At 38.8% G+C, this 19,860-nt stretch overlaps 1 protein-coding gene across 1 annotated transcript; it reads right to left on the reverse strand.

Moving 5' to 3' along the window:
- Positions 1 to 11,461: 11,461 nt before the first annotated feature.
- Positions 11,462 to 15,667, reverse strand: LOC129250490 (uncharacterized protein K02A2.6-like). The gene is made up of 5 exons (XM_054890115.1): positions 15,384 to 15,667; positions 14,435 to 15,254; positions 14,373 to 14,382; positions 12,019 to 14,304; positions 11,462 to 11,643 (listed from the first exon to the last, which is right to left on the reverse strand). The coding sequence occupies exons 1-5, from the start codon at positions 15,665 to 15,667 to the stop codon at positions 11,462 to 11,464; spliced, it is 3,582 nt and encodes a 1,193-aa protein (XP_054746090.1).
- Between the last annotated feature and the right edge of the window lie 4,193 nt (positions 15,668 to 19,860).

Below are 19,860 nucleotides of genomic sequence, written 5' to 3' on the forward strand. Positions count from 1 at the left end.
ACCCTTTTTTTGGAAGAGGCTTGCGGTGGACGCGATTCAAGTCCACCAAGTCAACTGAAATCAAAAAATCGAAAAGATTTCATTAGTATAGGGTTATATCTTCTTAGTGAACGATCAATATATTAAATATTTTGATTTTTGTGAAAATAGGAACATGTTTTTAAAAAACTCCACTTCTACAGTCCTAAAATTGGCATTAAAAAATTCATATCTGCAAAATAAAAATTTATACATAAAAAGTTGATCGTTCACTAAGAGGCGACATCAATTACGAACAATTTAAAAAAAAAAATTATAAAAATCGGTTGAATACTTTTTTTGCAATCGCGTCCACCGCAAAAGCATTTTTGGAAAAACACGTTTTTGAGATAATCGCGTTTAAAGTTTCAATTTAAAACGCTGTAACTTTCGATCTATTGCTCAGATCTCTATGAAATTTTTGGAAAATGTTCTCAAGGGATTGTACTTTACGATAAAGAAATAAAATTTATTTTGATTTTTTTGAAAAACACAAGGTATATAACCCCTTAAGAAGTGATTTAGATAACTGTATTTATTTTTCACTGCAACTGGATGAATCAACAGATGTAGTTGACACCTCGCAGATGGCCATATTTGTCAGGATGGCTTTTAGTGATTTTACAATTAAAGAAGATCTTTTGAAGTTTATTCCACTCAAAGGACATACTACTGGGCTAGAGCTGTTTTCTCATTTAAAAAATCTCATCTCTTCTGAGAAAATTCCAATATCAAAAATGGTAGGCCTGACAACTGACGGTGCTCCCGCTATGGTGGGTTGTGATAAGGGGCTCGTGGCGTTATGTCATAAGGATGAAAGTTTTCCACAATTTCTTAGTTACCACTGTATTATACATCAGCAAGCATTATGTGAAAATTTTCTAAACCTGAACAACGTTATGAAACTGGTGGTGAAAATTGTGAACAAGATTAGAGCTCAAGTGTTACAAAGAAGATTATTTAAAACCTTGGCTGATGAAATTGACTGTCAATACGGAGAGCTACTTCTTCACTCTGAAGTGCGATGGTTAAGCAGAGGACGAGTGCTCCACCGTTTCAATGATGTCCTGCCTGCTATACTCCAATTTTTCAAAGAACGCGATGAACCGATTCCTGAACTGGAAAATTCGACTTGGCTCAGAGATTTTGGTTTTCTTGTGGACATTACAGAGAAATTAAATGAGCTTAACTTGCAAATTCAAGGCAGGGATAAAGAATTAGCGGAAATGATTTCTGATATAAATGCATTTATTACAAAACTTGAATTTTGGGAACAAAACCTAAAAAACCGCGATACTAAGCATTTTCCTATTCTTTCCGAAAAGATATCCAAAAATCTATTAGAGCCCTATGACAGTAAATATCATATGGAAATAGTTTCTAACTTGAAGGAAAACTTCAAAAATCGTTTCAAGGATTTCAGCAAAATTGCTTTAGTGACGCAATTTGTTGTTTCACCCTTCATGGACATTGATATACAACAGTTTGCAACTTGTGTTATGAACAACTTTGGCGAAGACATTGCTGTGACAGAAATGGAACTGATTGCTTTTCAAAGTGACTTGACTTTAAAATCTTTAGGTTCAAATACAAAATGTATATGGACTTTAGTAAGTAAAGATAAGTATTCAGATTTATGTCGTGTTGCGTTGAAAGTGAAAGCGTTATTCAGTTCAACTTATTTGTGTGAATCTTCTTTTTCCAATATGAAATTTATTGAAAATAAATACCGCAATCGGCTTACAGATATACATTTGGATAACTGTATTCGAATGAATGTATCAAATTATACTGCAGATATTAAAAAAATTATCGATGAGTCAGAATGTCAACCTTCTCATTAAATATGCTCTTTTTATCTGCCCATATTTTATTTATATAATAATGTACTATTACTGTTTTGTTGTTTTTTTAAGTCGCTTGTGATTTGCCATTATGACTGCAAACAATTTTGTTACGATTGATAGGTGTGAACATGGATGTAGTTATGAATAAGTATAAGCACTATAAGTCATAAGTTTATTATATATAGAACATATATTAGTAAAATAAGTACATGTATTGTATGTCGAATATAACTGTGTATTATTTAATTTATGTTGGCTTGTGCAAGTAGCTCGCTGTTTATTTCAAAATCTTGAAAGTAGCTCAACACATTGAAAAGGTTGGCGACCACTGCTCTACGGAAAGATGACGCAGTGGAGGGTTCTGAATGAACACTCTTACTCCGATCATCGCTATATAGAAATAAAACAGCTCACGGGCCCCGCCCGCCAGCAGGAACTTGAAAAAGACCAACTGGCATATATTTATTTTTATTTATTTTATTTATTATTAAAGTCAAAACATACAACCATAGGTTATTTTGACAATGATTGACCTTAAGAATAGTTTACATAAAAGGATTAACAGTAAGATCAAAATTGAAATTACAGATAGTAGTAAAGAAGTATAAGTTGGATAAAGTGTTAAAAGGAAAGTAAGGTAAAAATAGTGGTAGTAGGAGTAGGGATAAATAGGAAGAGATTTAAATAATATGGATCCATTTGAGTACATTCAGCAATTTTCGGCAAGATAGCGAAGCAATTTATTTTTGAAACAAGAGCTTTCTTTTATACGTTTAATTTTGTAAGGTAAGGTATTCCAAAGACGGACAGAGAACACAAAGTATTGACGTTCAGTCACCAAACAACTGTATTTCATAGGGACTAAGTTTAACGAACGGCAGGACTTTGAAAACATAAGTCGATCTTTGAGGTCGGTCTATCTGGGTTCCTGAGTGTTTATGATCTTCTGGAGTAAAACTAAACATTTAAACGTAAGCAAGTCGTCAAAGGATACGGAAGCAATTTTTTTCGAAAGAACAGTAATATGGTCATAACGTTTTTTACAGTACACGTATCTTGCAATGTTGTTATACAAAACATTAAGCTTACTACGACACACACTATCACAAGGAGTACACAACTCACAACAACAAAGTAACGTTGGTAACAAATACGTTTTAGCTAGTAGCAGTCGAATGTTTACTGGAGTAAAATTTTGAGTTTTAACATTGTCCACATATTTAATCACAGCGCCATTTAGTTTGACTTGTGTATAGCCATCGAGCTTGATATATTTTTTGTAAATAACGATACATTGGGACTTATCAGGATTAGGAATTAACCCGTTTTCAGAAGCCCACTTGCTTGTGAGGCTCAAGTCAGAATTCATATTACTTATGCAAATATCAATACAGCTAATGGGACAACTAACATATAATTGAACGTCATCAGCATATACATGGACATCACTATATTTAATCACACCGAACAAATCGTTAGTGTACAAGACAAATAAAAGAGGGCCAAGGATAGAGCCTTGAGGTACACCTCTGGTTACAGGGAGAAAGTTTGACATGGTATTATCACCACATACGGCTTGTAATCGGTCACTAAGATACGTTTCTATAAACGTCAAGGCCGACGTTGAAAAGCTAAATAAATTTTTAAGCTTCAAAATTAAGAGTTTATGGTCTACGGAGTCAAATGCCTTTGAATGGTCAAGTAGAGTTAGAAAAGTCACATGCTTTTTGTCAATGTTGAGCCTTATGTCATCAGACACTTTTAGCAGTGCTGTGATGCAGCTCCTACTACATCTAAACCCCGACTGCAATGTGTTCACCAAGGCGTTGTTATTCGGAAACGTGTTTATTTGGCGATGCATAATACGCTTTGGATAAGGACGGCAATATTGCAATCGGGCGGTAGTCTCCATTCGTTTTCTTAATTGGTATGATTTTGGCTTTCTTCCAAGAGTTGGGAAAGATTGACGTGGGTAAGACGGTATTCAGAGCATAGGTAAGATATTTTAAGATCTTTGGTAAAAGGCATTTTATAAATTTTGGATGAATTCCATCCAGACTGGCCGCATTCGACTTGACACTAAGTATGGACTGTACTACCTCACAATCATCGACACATTCAAAACAAAAACTGGACATCACACCGTTAAGATTAGAATTGTAATTGTCATAACATATATTATTAACAGAGCCGCGCAAGCACACAAATTTAGTACATTTACATTAACATCACATAAATCTAGTATAGGTTGATTTTTGTTCCCAATCGAGATCGCACGAATTTTGTTCCACGTCTGCCTCGAACCCACTGCAGTACTAGTATTTCATAGTATTTTAGTTTATCATAGTATTTTAGTTTACTCAATCTAATTGATTTGTTAACATCTCGTCTGCAAGCCTTAAAGGTGTTATAAGTTTCCGAGGTTCTGAAGCTCTTCCATTTGCGATACGCTTTGTTGCGTTTGCAAATCAAGTGTTTAATATGGTTGTTGAACCATGGCCGTTTTTTATCAATTACTGGTTTGTGTACAAGTGGTACGAAGCGGTGAAAGAGCGAGCTAATGTTTTCTTCAATGAAGCTAATTTGCCCATTACTAGATATTAAGTTATGAATACATTCCCAGTCAATTTCCTCCACAGCCCCTTCAAGAAGCTTATAATCTATGCGTAGAAAATCTCGGTACGAATAGTATTTAGTGTCATAGGTCAGTTGGAAGTCCAATGTCATGAAAATTAAATCGTGCTTAGAAAAACCTGGCACAGAAAGCTGGTCAAATAGGAGAATTTTAGCGGTATCGTTAACAAAAAATATATCTAGCAAAGAGCTACTAGTTTGCGTGAAATGTGTAGGCATAGAGCCGTTGGCGGGGAACAAACCCAAGCTCCGCATGGCTAACACGAACTCATTTTCACATAGCAGGTCGCTGTTAAAATCTCCTGCTACAACGATATTATTATAATTAAGAGACAAATTTTCGATGAAATCAACAAATGATGCGTAGGCGATGTATTTGTTAGGTCTATATACACAGCCAATAAGGATTTTGTCATACTTAGTTTTAATTTCAAGGAAAATATATTCTATTAGGTTCGTATTTTCCGAGATACACTTGAGGGAGCAAGACAGACTATTTTTAACAAACACTGCAACGCCGCCACCACGCTTGGCTCTATCTAAACGGAAAGTTTTATAGCCATTAACACAAAACGAATCGTCATTATGCCACGTAGAGAACCATGTTTCAGATACACACACAACATCTACATCAGAAGACTCAAAAATATATCGAAATTCATCAATTTTAGATGGCAAACTCTGAGCGTTGAGATGACATATTTTAAGTCCAGATTTTAGCCTACTTAGTACGCGAATCATATTAAAAGTGGTATCTCAGCCCGTGTGAAACTGTTTATCCTTACCTATCATTGGCGAGAGAAGTAAAGAAGAGAACATTGCATATAAGACCCTTTAAAACCCGAATATTACCGAATATGACAGAAAGTATAGTTAAAACAGAAGTTAAGAGAAAGTTTAAGTAGCGGAAATAGAGAATATGAGGGGAAGAGATAAATAAAAAGAGAAGGACACAATTTATTTTTATTGAACTAAGTAATAAGATGTTATTATAAAAACTGCACAGTTGCTTTGGTTGCTAATAGCTAATATTCTTTCGCCTTATTTCAACTTTGTTGAGGTATACCGAGCATCTCTTGCTCTGATTTGGATGATTTACGTCTACGCCAAGATGTAACTTCTCATTAGCTCGTATGCAGTTTATACATTTCTGAATACTAGCTTTATTACAATCCTTTGATCTATGTTGCTCGAGGCACTTATAACATACTTCTTTATTTTTGCAATCGACAGCTTTATGGTTATACCCCTGACATTTAAAGCATCTCAAGATTACTACGCCATCAAATACCTTACAGCGCTCCCATCCAATATTAACTTTTTCGCAGTTTAAAACATAGGGGAAAGTCTCGGGATCAATTTCCAGAATAGCGTTGTAAAGAAGTCTACTCTCATTTCTAACTTCATATAATTTTACTAATTTGATTTCACTATTTTCTAGAACTTTGTTTTGCTTTTTTAGATTCTCTACTAATGACTTTTCATCATGCTTATACCCCATTAGTGATACCATAAATTTTGGTCTTACTGACTTCGGTATTTGAATATCGTAGCTTTCACCAATGTTTTCTTCAATCGTTTTTTTAATTTTTTCCCTTTCGTTTGCATTTTCAGCTCCAATCCCTATAACTCCGTTTCTTCTGGATTCAATATCTGAGATTTTCAAGTTTCCTGGATCAACTTTTGCAGTCAAGTCTAATTTTGTTTTTTCACTTTTTGCTTCGATTTCGGTTTAATCACTAATGGTGCATCTTTCTTTAAGTCTGGCATCACTGTTTTGAGAGCAATGTTGTTTTTTAGCACTGCTGCATACGGTACTTGGCCGTTGTCATTTACTATGTTTGTCTTTTTCGATTCTTTGATTTCGTTGTATATCTTCGAATTTTCCTCTCTGGTTTTCTGCAGTTCCTTGCATATTTTGCCACTTTGTTCATTGAAGCTTGCAGTTATTTCGCGAATTTTATGCATTTCACGCACACCTCGCTCGCATACTTCTTGCGATTTTTGCATTCCACATATATAAACGGGAACTTAAGGAAAGAGTTCAAAATTCCCGAAATATTACTATTGAAGATAGAAAATCACTGAACGAACACGTACAAATCCTTACGGAGGTCTGTAGAACTGCGCTAAACAAGGCTTGCCCTATAATTAAGTATAAGGGGAAGAAAAAGCCGCCCTGGTGGTCAGAAGACCTGACTATATTAAGAAACGACAGCAGAAGACAGTTTAATAGAGCGAAAGCGACACGAGAGAGTAAAGACTGGGACTGCTATTACAGTAAGCTAAAAATTTACAAAAAAGAAGTTAGGAAAGCGAAAAGGTCTGGTTGGAGAACGTTCTGTGGAGAAATCGAGGCTTCCAGACTGCGTAAAATCCTTTCAAAAAAACACTATTCCACCGGATACCTCCAAAAACGGGATAGGAGTTGGACTATTTCGAGTGACGAAACTCTGAAGTTGCTAGTGGACACACACTTTTCCAGCAACGAATCATCTAACGTATTAATCAACAATAGTAGAAGTCAATGTATAATAAAGAATTCATACTGGTAGCCTTTCTAGATATCGAGGGCGCGTTCGACAACATCCTACCGGATACCATAATAAAGGCACTGACGGATTTCGGGATCTCTGGCGCTCTGGTTGAGTTCATCAAAAACATGCTCTTGAGCAGATTTGTGATCGCAACCCTAGGGGCCTCAGAGATCAAGAAAAAAGTTAGCAGAGGAACACCTCAAGGCGGTGTGCTGTCCCCTATCCTATGGGTGCTGGCACTAAACTCATTGCTAAAGAGCCTAGAGGAGAGAGGACAACACGTCGTAGCATATGCAGACGATGTAGCAATGGTAGTAAGAGGGAAATTTCCCAATACACTTAGAGAAGTCATGCAAGATTTACTAAGCATGGTTGAAAACTGGTCAAAAGCAAATGGGCTAAGCGTCAACTCCAATAAAACTGAACTCATCCTATTTACCAGGAAACACAAAATTCCAAATATAGCTCCTCCGACTCTAGGTGGAACGGCACTGTCATTTAGTGATGAGACCCGGTACTTAGGTCTAATACTAGACCGAAAGGTAACTTGGAAGGCTAATGTCGAAGATAGAGTAAAAGGGGCGACAATAGCACTATACTCTTGTGAACAGCTGATAGGACTAAGTTGGGGTCTCTCCCCATCTATCGTATACTGGCTTTACACGGCAATTGTCAGATCAATCCTTACATACGGCATATTAGTATGGTGGCCAGCTCTAGATAAATTGTACATTAAAAGAACCATGGCACATGTACAAAGAATGGCCAGTCTTTGCATCAGCGGGGCCCTCAGAACCACACCCACAGATGCACTAAATATTATGCTTAACATTTTACCAATAGAGCAATACGGTAAGCAAACAGCTGCCAAAGCAACTCTCAGACTAAGAGAAATCGGCCTACTCAGAACGAACCAAAGAGGATACTCTTCAGTTTTAGAACAATTCCCCTGCATTCCCAGCACAACGGATTTCTGTAAGACCAAGGACATCAATTTTAATAAATCCTTTGTCACAGTATTTCCTTCCAAAGAGGAATGGGATAACGGGCTTATTGTTAAGAAAAATGACTTAAACATCTACACAGATGGCTCAAAACTGGACAACAAAGTAGGTGGAGGGGTCTACTCCGATAATTGATCTGATATTGCAGTATATTTCAGGCGGAAGTCACTGCCATAAAAGAGGGACTTAAAGAAATAAAAACGAGAGTATTATCCACAAATGAAGTCTTCATTTACTCGGACAGTCAAGCAGCAATAAAAGCGCTTGAATCAAAAACGCACTCGTCAAAAACAGTTCTAGAATGTTTTAAACTACTAAAGCGTTTTTCAGTAAGAGCGCTTCAACTTTTTTTTTTGAATAAAACACAAACGGTTTGACTTTTTTAACTTATTTTTTTTTTTTTTATCGAGTTTGAACATATACAGGGTAGGCCATTTAAAGCGGGCCCATTTGTTTCTGAAAAAAAAACATTGAAAAAAACATTTTTTTTTGTGTTGATATGAAAAATCATTTATTTTGATTCAAGGAGATTTGTTCCAGCTAGTTTTTGAAAATGATATCCTTCAAATGTTTGCCTCTGGCCTTGATGGCCAAATGTGTCCTTTTTTCGGCGTTTTCCATCGTTTTGGCCAATATTTCGGCCGGTATGGCGGCGATTTCGCGTCGGATATTGTTTTTAAGTTGAGTTAGAGTCCTTGGCTTGTTGATGTATACCTTGGATTTCAGATAACCCCACAAATAAAAGTCCGGTGGCGTCAAATCTGGTGATCTCGGTGGCCACGGAAAATCACCATTTTTCGAAATCAACCTTCCAGGGAACAATGGCTTCAAAAAATCGATTGTAGCGCGTGAAGTGTGGCATGAATTGAATTTTGTACGGAAACATTTTCAAATCGATGCGAATTATGCGCCTGAGTGTTGTCCTGGCGATGCCTAATTCCTGAGAACGACGATAACTCGATGTTCGCGGAGCCTCCTCAACACTGGCTCGTACAGCCTCGATATTTTCAGCAGAACGTCGTGTACGTTGTCTGGATGCGTGGCTGGTATTGCTGAGACTACCGTGGTTAATAAATTTTGCGTATAAACGCTGTAAAGTGCTTTTGGATGGCGCACTTTTAACTTTATTTTTTTTTTTTAAACGCACGTTGAGTTTTCACAATTGAGAAGTTATTTTGGATGTAAAGCTGAATTATTTCAGCGCGTTCTTTTGGAGTGTACTGCTCCATGGTAAAAATTGTCTTGGACTGACGCTTCCAACGCGCTATGTCATTAGTCGATCTGACGTTCCTGTCAAAAGTTATAGGGTTGCCAGATGGGCCCGCTTTAAATGGCCTACCCTGTACATTTAAGTATGAAATTCGATTTCTTTTGCATGACCACCGCGTGCACGTTTTACGAAGTCCAATCGTTGAACCCAATTTTCGACCACTCTTTTGCATAAATCGGCCGAAATTCCAGCAATTTCGCGTTCAATATTGGCTCTGAGCTCACAAATCGTCGCCGGCTTGTTACTGTAGACCAATGACTTCACATAACCCCAAAGAAAATAGTCTAGAGGCGTCAAATCACACGAGCGCGGCGGCCATTCGACCGGTCCATTTCTGGAAATAATGCGCTCATCGAACTTACTCTTCAACAAATCAATTGTAGCGTGTGCGTGTGGCCCCGTCCTGTTGAAACCACATGTCGTCTAAGTCCATACCATTCAATTGCGGCCAAAAATAATCGTTTATCATGTCGCGGTATCGATTTCCATTCACAGTAACGTGACGATCGTTCTCGTCAACGAAAAAATATGGGCCAATTACGCCGCCGGCATATAAACCGCACCAAACAGTGATTTTTTCGGGATGCAACGGTGCCTCATGAATCAGTGTGGATTGCTTTCTGCCCAGTAACGCATATTTTGCTTGTTGGCAAAGCCATTGAGCCAAAAGTGAGCTTCATCACTGAAGATGATTTTCTGGAAAAAATCTGGATCATTTTCGAGTTGATCTTCAGCCCGATTTACGAATCGACGTCGCTTCAAATGGTCAAACGGCTTCAGTTCTTGAGTCGGCTTGATCTTGCACGGATGTAGGCCAAGATCTTTTCGCGAAATTCGGCACAATGACGACACAGAAAGGCCCAATTGTTGAGAACGTCGTGTGAGCGACACATTTGCGTCTTCTTGAACTGAAGCCCTGGCGGCAGCAATATTTTCAACACTTCGTGCACTTCTTGCTCTCACTGGCACCGGAACATTATGTAGCGAAAACGTATATTAGATACAAATTTTTTCACTCGACGGTCGATTGTCGAACGGGATGGCTTGTTAAATGGACCGTAAAATGGCCGTAATGCTCTTAAAGTAGCAGCAACAGAACGATTATTCTCATAAACAATTTGCACAATTTGCAATCGTTGCTCAAGTGTGTAGCGTTCCATGATGAAATGTATACTAATGAAGTTTACAAATGACAAGCGAAAAATAAAAAATATTGCGTCGTTCGCCCTCCCTATCGCAAAAAAGTTGAAGCGCACCTATTGAAAAACGCTATAGATGACGTATCTAAGTGCTACAAGGTGCACCTTATCTGGGTATCAGGCCACAGGAACATTGAAGAAAACTGTAACGCGGATGAACTTGCACGAACCGCTCGATCTCGAACCGGATAAGGCGCTGATACCCATTCCCATAGCCACTTGTAAATTACTTATAGACAGGGAAACCATCAAAAAGGTAAATATAATACAAGCTGGCAAAACCTCACAACATGCGAACTAAGCAGACAGACATGGCCGAACTGGAACAGCGGTCGATTGAAGATCTTGCTAAGATTCAACAGAGAATCTATAAGAAAAATGATAGGTGTATTAACTGCTCATTGTTTAATAGGCAGCCACGCTATTCGATTTCTGTAGAAGCTGTCTTAATACAGAAGAAGAGGAAACAGTCAGACACCTTTTATGTGAATGTGAAAGCCTAGCTATGAGAAGGCTGCGCACTCTTGATACAGCATTTCTCAGGACCCTTTCTATCAATAATGGCTGAAATTTTGGAAGGTGCACTGGCTAAAACGCTGGCTGGAAAAACGCTTGTAAATCTATGTTCCCCAAAAAATGGGGTTTCAAGCCACGTGTCGTACTTTGGATGTATGTTGCGATGTGTGGTATGATCCACCTGTTATACTCTCTGATGTGTGCCAAATTACCGACACCACACTTATATGTTTACTTCAGAACGTTTATTACTTCTAATTAGTTAACAATATTAAATGCTATACCAAATACAATTCAATTAAAGTGGTTAATTAATTCAGCTTATTACGATCGACCTCAGCAACGTGCTAGGCTGTCTTCTCAATTATAGTGCTTTTTGACATTTTAGATCAGGGTTGCCATATTACTATTTCGCATTCCTCAACACCTCCCTTTGTTAGGAAGTATCATACTCATTCAAATATGCTGGTGGTCTACGAATCCTGCGACTCGTTGATGTTCCTCTATTTGTTTCTGCATGTGCATTAGAACCAGATGAGGTGGTTTCCACCAGGGGAGCCACTTCAACAGTTTCTGGCTGTAGTACGGGTTGATTTTCTTCATTGAACCGTGGTAGTTCTGTGAGATCAAAAACGTCGCATAAATATTTAGTCACATCGCGATTGCCAGTATGGTTTCCATACCGTTTTACCATTTTATTTGCATGTGATCTAATCAGTTTTGAGTTGCCCTTTACTTCAATTCTGACATTGTAGTTCACAGAACCAATCCGTTCTATGATAACGCCAGGAACCCAAAACGTATCATTGCCTTGATGTCATTTAACGTTTACAAGGTTTCCATTCGAAAATTCTCTAGATTTTGCTCCGTGTTTGACATTAAACTGCTTTTCTTGTTTTAAATTTCGTTGTTTGATTTCCGTTGTTTGTGGCTTAGTTAAGTCTAACGTTGTTTTGATTTTCCGGTTAAGGAAGGCTTCTACCGGAGATTTACGTTCTACCACATTCGGATTTGGTGTGGATCTATACGTTTGCAAAAATGTTTGCAAGTTTTCTGAATCCGTTCCTTCCATTTTTAATTTTTTTAATGCTCTTTTCAGTGTATCTACGAACCGTTCCGCTTGTCCATTGGACTGGGGATGATAAGGCGATGTCCTTATGTGTTGAATACCCCGCGATGTTACGAATTGTTCGAACGCTCCGCTCGTAAATTGTGTGCCGTTATCGGAGACCAGTGTGTCACAATCTCCGTAACGTGAAAGCGTTTCATTTAGCTTGCTAATGATTGTTTGCGTTGTGATATTCTCTATTTGAAAAATTTCAGGCCATTTTGAGAATGCATCTACGATTACGAAGTAATAAAAACCATTGCATGGTCCTGCTATATCAATGTGTAACCGTTCCATTGGTTTTGTTGCTAACGGCCATGATCGTAGTGTATGTTTTACAGGCATTTTTGCTGTTGATTCACAAAGTTGACAATTTCGTGAATACGAGACTATATCTTCGTCCATACCAGGCCAATACACGTAACTCCTTGCTAACAATTTCATCCGTTCTCTACCTGGATGTCCTCTGTGTAGTTGACGTAAAATTCGTGGTTGTAATTTCTTCGGAATCACTATGCGTTCATGAAACATTAGGCACTCTTGAATCACGCTGAGTGCATCTTTCCGTGCATAAAATGGCTGTAATTCTGGTGTTATTTCTTGCTTCCATCCATTTGATAATGCGTTTATGACAGCTTGGGCCGTTGAACATTGCTTTGTAGCTTTTCTTATCATTTCAAAACTCACCGGAAGTTTTTCACATTGGTCTTCAATAATCGTGTTCATTTCTTCTTCCATTTGCGTACAAGCTATCACCATGTCTTCGTCTTGCTTTGTGTGATTTGCTATAAGGCGCGAAAGCATGTCTACACATCCAAATTCTGTTATTTTAATGTATTGGATATTGAAGTCGTACATCATCAATATTAGTGCCCATCGCTGAAGCCTATTTGCTGCGTACGTTGGGATGCCCTTATTTTTACCAAATATTGCGATTAGCGGCTTATGATCCGTGCACAATGTGAACTTACGTCCAAAAATAAATCTGTGGAACTTCTTTAGCGCAAAAACTAATGCTAAAGCTTCCTTTTCAATTTGCGAGTACTTTTGCTCTGCATCCGTTAAAACTTTTGAGGCGTGTTGTATAACCTTCTCTGATCCGTCCGGAAAAACGTGACAAATAAACGCACCGATTCCTCTATTGGAGGCGTCTGCTGCCACTTTCAATGGTAAATTGGGGTTATAATGCGTAAGCATTAAATCTGAATTTAAAATGCGTTTGAATTGCTGGAAGGCTTTTTGGCAATCAGCGTTCCAATTAAACTTTTCATTTTTATGAAGCAATTTGTCCAAAGGTGCTCTGACTTTGGACATTTCTGCGATGAATTTTCCATAATAGTTTACACTGCCCAGAAATGCTCGGACTTCTGACACATTTTTGGGTTCTGGTAGTGCTAGAATCTGGCTTATTTTGGTGGGGTCAGGTTTTATACCTGTTTTGCTTAAAATGTTTCCCAAATATTTTACCTGTGCAGCAAAAAATTTGCATTTGTCGAACTGGACCCGAAATTTATACTTCTGTAGCTGTTGCGCCACTTTATGAAGGTTTCCGACATGTTTCTCAAAGGTTGCACCGCCTATAATGATGTCATCTATGTAAGCGACGGTGTCATCTATGCCTGCCAATATGGTGTCCATGATTTGTTGGAACACTCCTGGAGCGCTTTTGATACCTGGTGCGAGTCGATTGAACGTAAACAGACCCATATGCGTGTTAATGGTGAGCAGCTTGGCTGACTCTGCTGTGACGGGTATCTGTAGATACGCGTCTGATAGGTCTATTACGGTAAAACAATGACTTCCCGCGACCTTTGCGTAAATTTCTTCTGGCGTGTGCAGCGGATATTGATGCGGCTCTAACCATGCGTTTAGCCCTGATGAATAATCGCCACAGATCCGAACCTTGCCAGACGGTTTCTTCACTGCTACGATAGGCGCTGCCCATTCAGAAAATTCTACAGGGGTGATAACCCCTAATTGATGTAATCTATTTAGTTCTTCTTCAATGTACGGTAGCATGGAATATGCTACTGGCCTTTTTGCGCGAAAAATTGGTTTAGCATCCGGCTTTAGATGCAATGCTGATGTAACTGTGCTACAACTTTCCAGGTTTGGCTTGAATATGTCCAAATAGTCTTGCTGTATATGCTTCAAAATAGTAGATTGTTGATCTTGAACCGATATGATGTTGTTACAAATGAGATTGAGAGGCTTTTCCCAAATATGGAAAATGTCACACCAGTCAACTCCTAAGATGTTCAAAGAATCAATATTTGTTACGAATAAATGCCATTATTGTACTTCCCCGCTTAGCCTAGCTTCACAAGAAAATTCGGCTAGTAGTTGAATTTTATCTTTTGATGCGCTGGTAACGTATTTGTTCTCCAACCGTATTCCCGGTTGACCCATTTGTATCCATGTGGACTTTCCGATTAGCGAGACGTCCGAGGCGGTGTCCACCTGCATTCTGACATCACACGACGGAAACGATGAAGTTGCGGTTTCTATCGGCTTTATGCTTACTGTTGTGTGTTTGCGTCGATTAACATGCGTTATTGAATTTACTTGTAAGCAACTGTTGTGACCTTTGTTGCTCGTTTGTTGTTGCTTGTGTCGCTGAGGTTTTGTGCTTTTGCTTTTGCTGGCGCTGTATGAATTACAGTACCCCTCCTTATGACCGTATTTGTTGCACTTGTTACACTTTTGATTGTGATATGTACAATATTTTGCATAGTGCATGTCTCCGCAATTCCAACAGGGTGTTTTTGGAATCTTCGCCTTATTTGTTTTGCTATTTTTAGTTGCATCGTTCTTGCTTTGGCGTGTATTTGCATGTATTGCGTTGGCTATTACGGCTTTTGTCTCTTCCACCATTGCTGTATCTTTCTTTAGATTGATGAATTTTTGCGCATGGCTCACCAGAGAGTTTAATGTTTGCTGTGAATCTTCTTCTAGTTTTGCCAATATTTTTATACGAATGTCGGCTTCTGTGTGTGCTTGCAACCCAAAGACATAGATGAGGCATTTGAATTGATCTGCCGAAAGTTCCGACAGTCTAAATTTTTCACATTGAGCATTGACCCTGGCTGCATACGATACCAGGTCTTCCTGTTGATTCTTACTAATTTACAAACATTTGTATCTTATACTGAAGAGCGATTCATTTGCACCGAACATTTCTCCCAACTTGGAGATTGTTTCTTCGAATGTGAAATCTCGTGAATTTTTTGGTAAAATATATGTTGCATACTTGTTATACGCAATTGGATTTAGCTTCCTCATTAAGAGGCGAACACGTGATGCTTCGTCCAAATCTTTGCCATCGACCAAGAAAACGTCTTCGTGACGTGCATACCACGTGTCGAATGTGAGTGCGTTTGTGGCATTATAGCAAAATTCTGCTATGCTTTTTGCCAATGACTCCATCAACTGTTCTTTTGAATTTTCTACTGGCTGCTTTGATCTTTGAGTCAATTGCTCCAGTAATTTGCTTTGCATCTGCAACAGTTTCATAAGTTCCTCTTGTTCTGCCATTTTCGCTTATGTTCTTACTTTGCAGTTTTGTAGGTTATGAGACCAATTTCCTCGTCGCCACCTGTTGCGATGTGTGGTATGATCCACCTGTTATACTCTCTGATGTGTGCCAAATTACCGACACCACACTTATATGTTTACTTCAGAACGTTTATTACTTCTAATTAGTTAACAATATTAAATGCTATACCAAATACAATTCAATTAAAGTGGTTAATTAATTCAGCTTATTACGATCGACCTCAGCAACGTGCTAGGCTGTCTTCTCAATTATAGTGCTTTTTGACATTTTAGATCAGGGTTGCCATATTACTATTTCGCATTCCTCAACAATGTACAACTTAGTGGTTCTGCAAATTTTGACGTAGGGTTGCCTAGTTTGGTGGGTAGCTCTTCAGAAGGGCTACAACACCACTGAACTAGAAACAGTGCATAGAACTGCATGTGTGGGATGGGATACGGTACACTAGACAGGGCTAGTTTACTGGGGCGGCAGCCCTTGGTCGGGAAAAACCCGAGTCATTCCGGTAACGTAGAACCGGCTGCCATGGGAATGACTGCATGTGTGGGCATCACTGGTGCTTGCAGAACATGCCCCACTGCTGCGCTCAACGTTATTCTGCACTTGCTTCCGGTGGATCTGCAGGTTAAATCCATTGCTGCTCAGATCGCTATTAGGTTTGAGAAGATTGACCTTTGGAGACAACTTCCTGTAGGACATAGTAGCATCTTGAAGCAAACTGTGTTTGGAGGGTTGTGCTAGGGCTATCTTTCCGAGCAGGCAAGATTGGAAAGAGGGGAAAGTCGACACGGATATAGATACGTCTGTTTTCACTGACAGATCCACGATGGAGTCTGCCAGCATTTCGGTCTCCTTTAAACTGCCGGAAGCAAGCGTTTTGGAAGCAGAGGTCTTTGCAATCCTGCAAGCATGCAAAATGATTCGGGATCGCTGTTGGGAGGGAGACATTAATATTTATTCCGATAGACAAGCTGCGATCGAGGCCCTGTCGTCGCTGTATTGTGGCTCTCTTCTGGTGAACTCCTGTAAGGAGGAACTCAAACGTCTCGAACGTGCAGGAAACATTTCCCTTACCTGGATTCCTAGGCACAGGAGTATAGAGGGCAATGAAATTGCCGATGAGCTTGCCAGGAAAGGGTCGACAAGACCGGTTTCAGTTGTCTCCTTTTCAGACATCGGTGTCGCCTTGACAGATGTTAAAAACTACACAATTTCTTTCTAAAGAAAAGAGCGAGACAGATGGAGGTCTGTCTCATCGTGTGCTATTTCGAAAACGCTATGGCCTCAATACGATAGAAACAGAACGCTTAAGGTGATGGGAATCCCCCGCCATTCAATTTCCAAACTCATTGCGGTGTTCACTGGTCACTGGGTGATAAGATAATTTTGAGCTATTGAGATCGGTTTTTTGTTTTTCCAATATTTCGAAAGTATAGTCTTAAAAATATATCGTGAAATTTTCATGCAGAAATGCCCAATATTATAGCTTCTACAGCCCATTAACCAGGTAGAGAGCGGTCCGCGCGCTCATGTACCTTAAACTTTAAATTCATTTATATCGAAACGACTTTTTTCGGCCCGGTGTTATAAAAAAAACATAAATAAATATGTTGTTAACAACATCAATGGCTATCGCGCGTCTAGAATCATATTATTAATAGGTCTATGAATAAGTTCGTGCGGTTTTTTTTCGAAATTTGAATTTCGGATCATTCCCATGGCTTTTAAACGTTTGGAAATGGTTGATTGATCAACTCCCAAAGTTTTTGCAACCTCTTCTTGCGTTTGAGCCGAATCTTGATCGAGCAATTCCTCCAATTCGGTATCCATGAACTTTGGCGGCGCGGCCAAAATCACCACTTTTAAAGCGTGCAAACCACTTCTGGCACGTTCGCTCAGCTAGAGCATGCTCACCATAAACTTCCACCAAAATATTGTTGTTTACGCTTCAAATAAAAAACTTATACTGACGTTTGTGCCTTACGACAGTAGCTCTCCAATGAATGTTTGGAAATGTGGATCGATGGAATAATAATCAAGTTACGCCATCTGTTGTAAAACCGCGCGAACTTATCCATAGACCTATTATTTCAATTATTTCGTATTTTTTTTATTAAACAACTGAAAAACCCCGATATTTAGAGTGTCAAATTCAACACCGCGCCATTTTCTCAATTTTTTTCAAAATGAACAACACCAACCAGGTTCAATTTTTCGGCGGGTCAACTTCAGCGCCATTTTTTAAATTATTAAAATTAAAAAAAAAAATTCTGATTTTTGTATTTTGAAATATCGTTTTTAATTTTTTTTTATTGTAAAAAAATACCCTAAATTTTCGAGCTCGAGACCACCGGGAGTATTTATTGATATGAAGTATTTTTAATTAAATTTTTTTTTTATTCAAGTATACAAATTTAGATATACATATATGTAAAAAAAAAAAAAAAAATTATTTAACCAATCCAGTTTGCCTTATTCCATAAAATATTTAAGAAACTGTTGACGAACCGGCTCGGTTTTACATGTTCGCGGATTGTAGAATATATTCGAAACAGAAGATGCCAAAGAAGTTAACGTTAAAAGCAACGAATGAATGTTGCCGAAAACAGTTTTGCCCGTGTGACCGCGAATGAAATATCAAAAGCGAATTTCCAATGTCTCGCTTCCAGATGTCTCTGTGTATGAATTGGCACATATTTTCAAATTGTTTTTATAATTGTTTACAATATTTTATCAGTGGCTAATGGCTTATGTTGTAATACTACATTTCTTCTTCTATTTTGCCTCATTCTTATTTTCGGCAAACTTGAGTAAAAAATGAGTTCTGTGCTCGAATAATGGAAGCGGTAACTATTTGGTAATAGCAACAAATTTTAAACGTAATGCATTTCTCTTAGTTGCCCTGAAATGGAGAACTAATTAACTAAATTTTAAATATAGGTTACATGGAACTGAATAAAGAGTCAGATTAATGAAAAATTTACGAAAATAAAAAAAAAAAACGATTAATCAAACAATAGAATTTGCAAAATAGTAGTTCCGTTGAAACTGAAGAAATGTGCTATGGACGGATAAAACAAATATAAATATGCATATTTCGATCTGACGGAAAACAATATGTTCGACGACCCATAAGTACGACCCCAGATATACCAGGAAAATAATGAGAGAAAAAGGATTATTGAAAACGGTTATGCTTCCCTATGTAAGAGAAGGAATGCTGGGCTGCCTCCCACTTACCGCTGGTTGCGCATATATCTTGTTTGAGGGTGCTGGGGGATAATTGATGACCCAGGCCTTGCTCCAGGATAGCTCGTTCCTCTCTGAAGCGGTCGCAATAAAACATAACGTGCTCTCCGTTTTCGTCAGTATTCGTGCAGTTTGGACACAAAGGGCTGTGTGTCAGCTTAAAATGGTGCAGGTATTCCTGAAAACAGCCATGTCCGCTGAGCAACTGCGGAAGGTGATGGTCGATGTCTCCATGTTTTCTCATTAACTTTTCATCAACACGTGGTATGAGTTTGTAGGCCCAACGTCCGCTTTGTGACTCATCCTACAGTGTTGCCACCGGCCTATTGTCAGCAGTCGTTCACCAGCCGGGTTCTACAGCGCCAAAACATTTCATCTGCTTAGAGGTTCAGAGGTATCTTTATAGCTATTACGTAGCTACACGCCGCGCACCTTGCCTGTATGTCTGGGTGACCTCCCGTATATTAGACTTTTTGGTCCCCGCCCAGATAGGTGCTGCATAAAGAGTTATAGAGTCAACAACCAATGACAGTAATCGTCTGCGATTTCCCTGAACCCCCCTATGCTAGGGAGAAATCGCGTCAGGGCACCATTGACAGAAGCCGCCGTGGAAGTTACATCTATTAAATGCTGCCTGAAAAGTTTTCTGTCGATCCAGACCCCAAGATATTTTATCGCCGTTTCCGAGATTATACGGTGAGTACCTATGTTCAGCTCAAAGGACTTTCGTCCTCCAGCGCTTATTAGAACTGCTTCGGTTTTGTGACCGGCTAATCTAACTTAGATTCGTTAAGTTGTCAAGTTTCCTATCAACTACCACCAGGGCAATATCATCGGCGTATCCCACAATTTCGGCGCTGGCTTCCGCCCACCTTCACCTTCAGAAGTGTATCGTACATGATGTTCCACAAAGTTGGTCACT

Source organism: Anastrepha obliqua, chromosome 6, assembly GCF_027943255.1.
Source record: "Anastrepha obliqua isolate idAnaObli1 chromosome 6, idAnaObli1_1.0, whole genome shotgun sequence".
Classification (NCBI taxonomy): Eukaryota; Metazoa; Arthropoda; class Insecta; order Diptera; family Tephritidae; genus Anastrepha; species Anastrepha obliqua.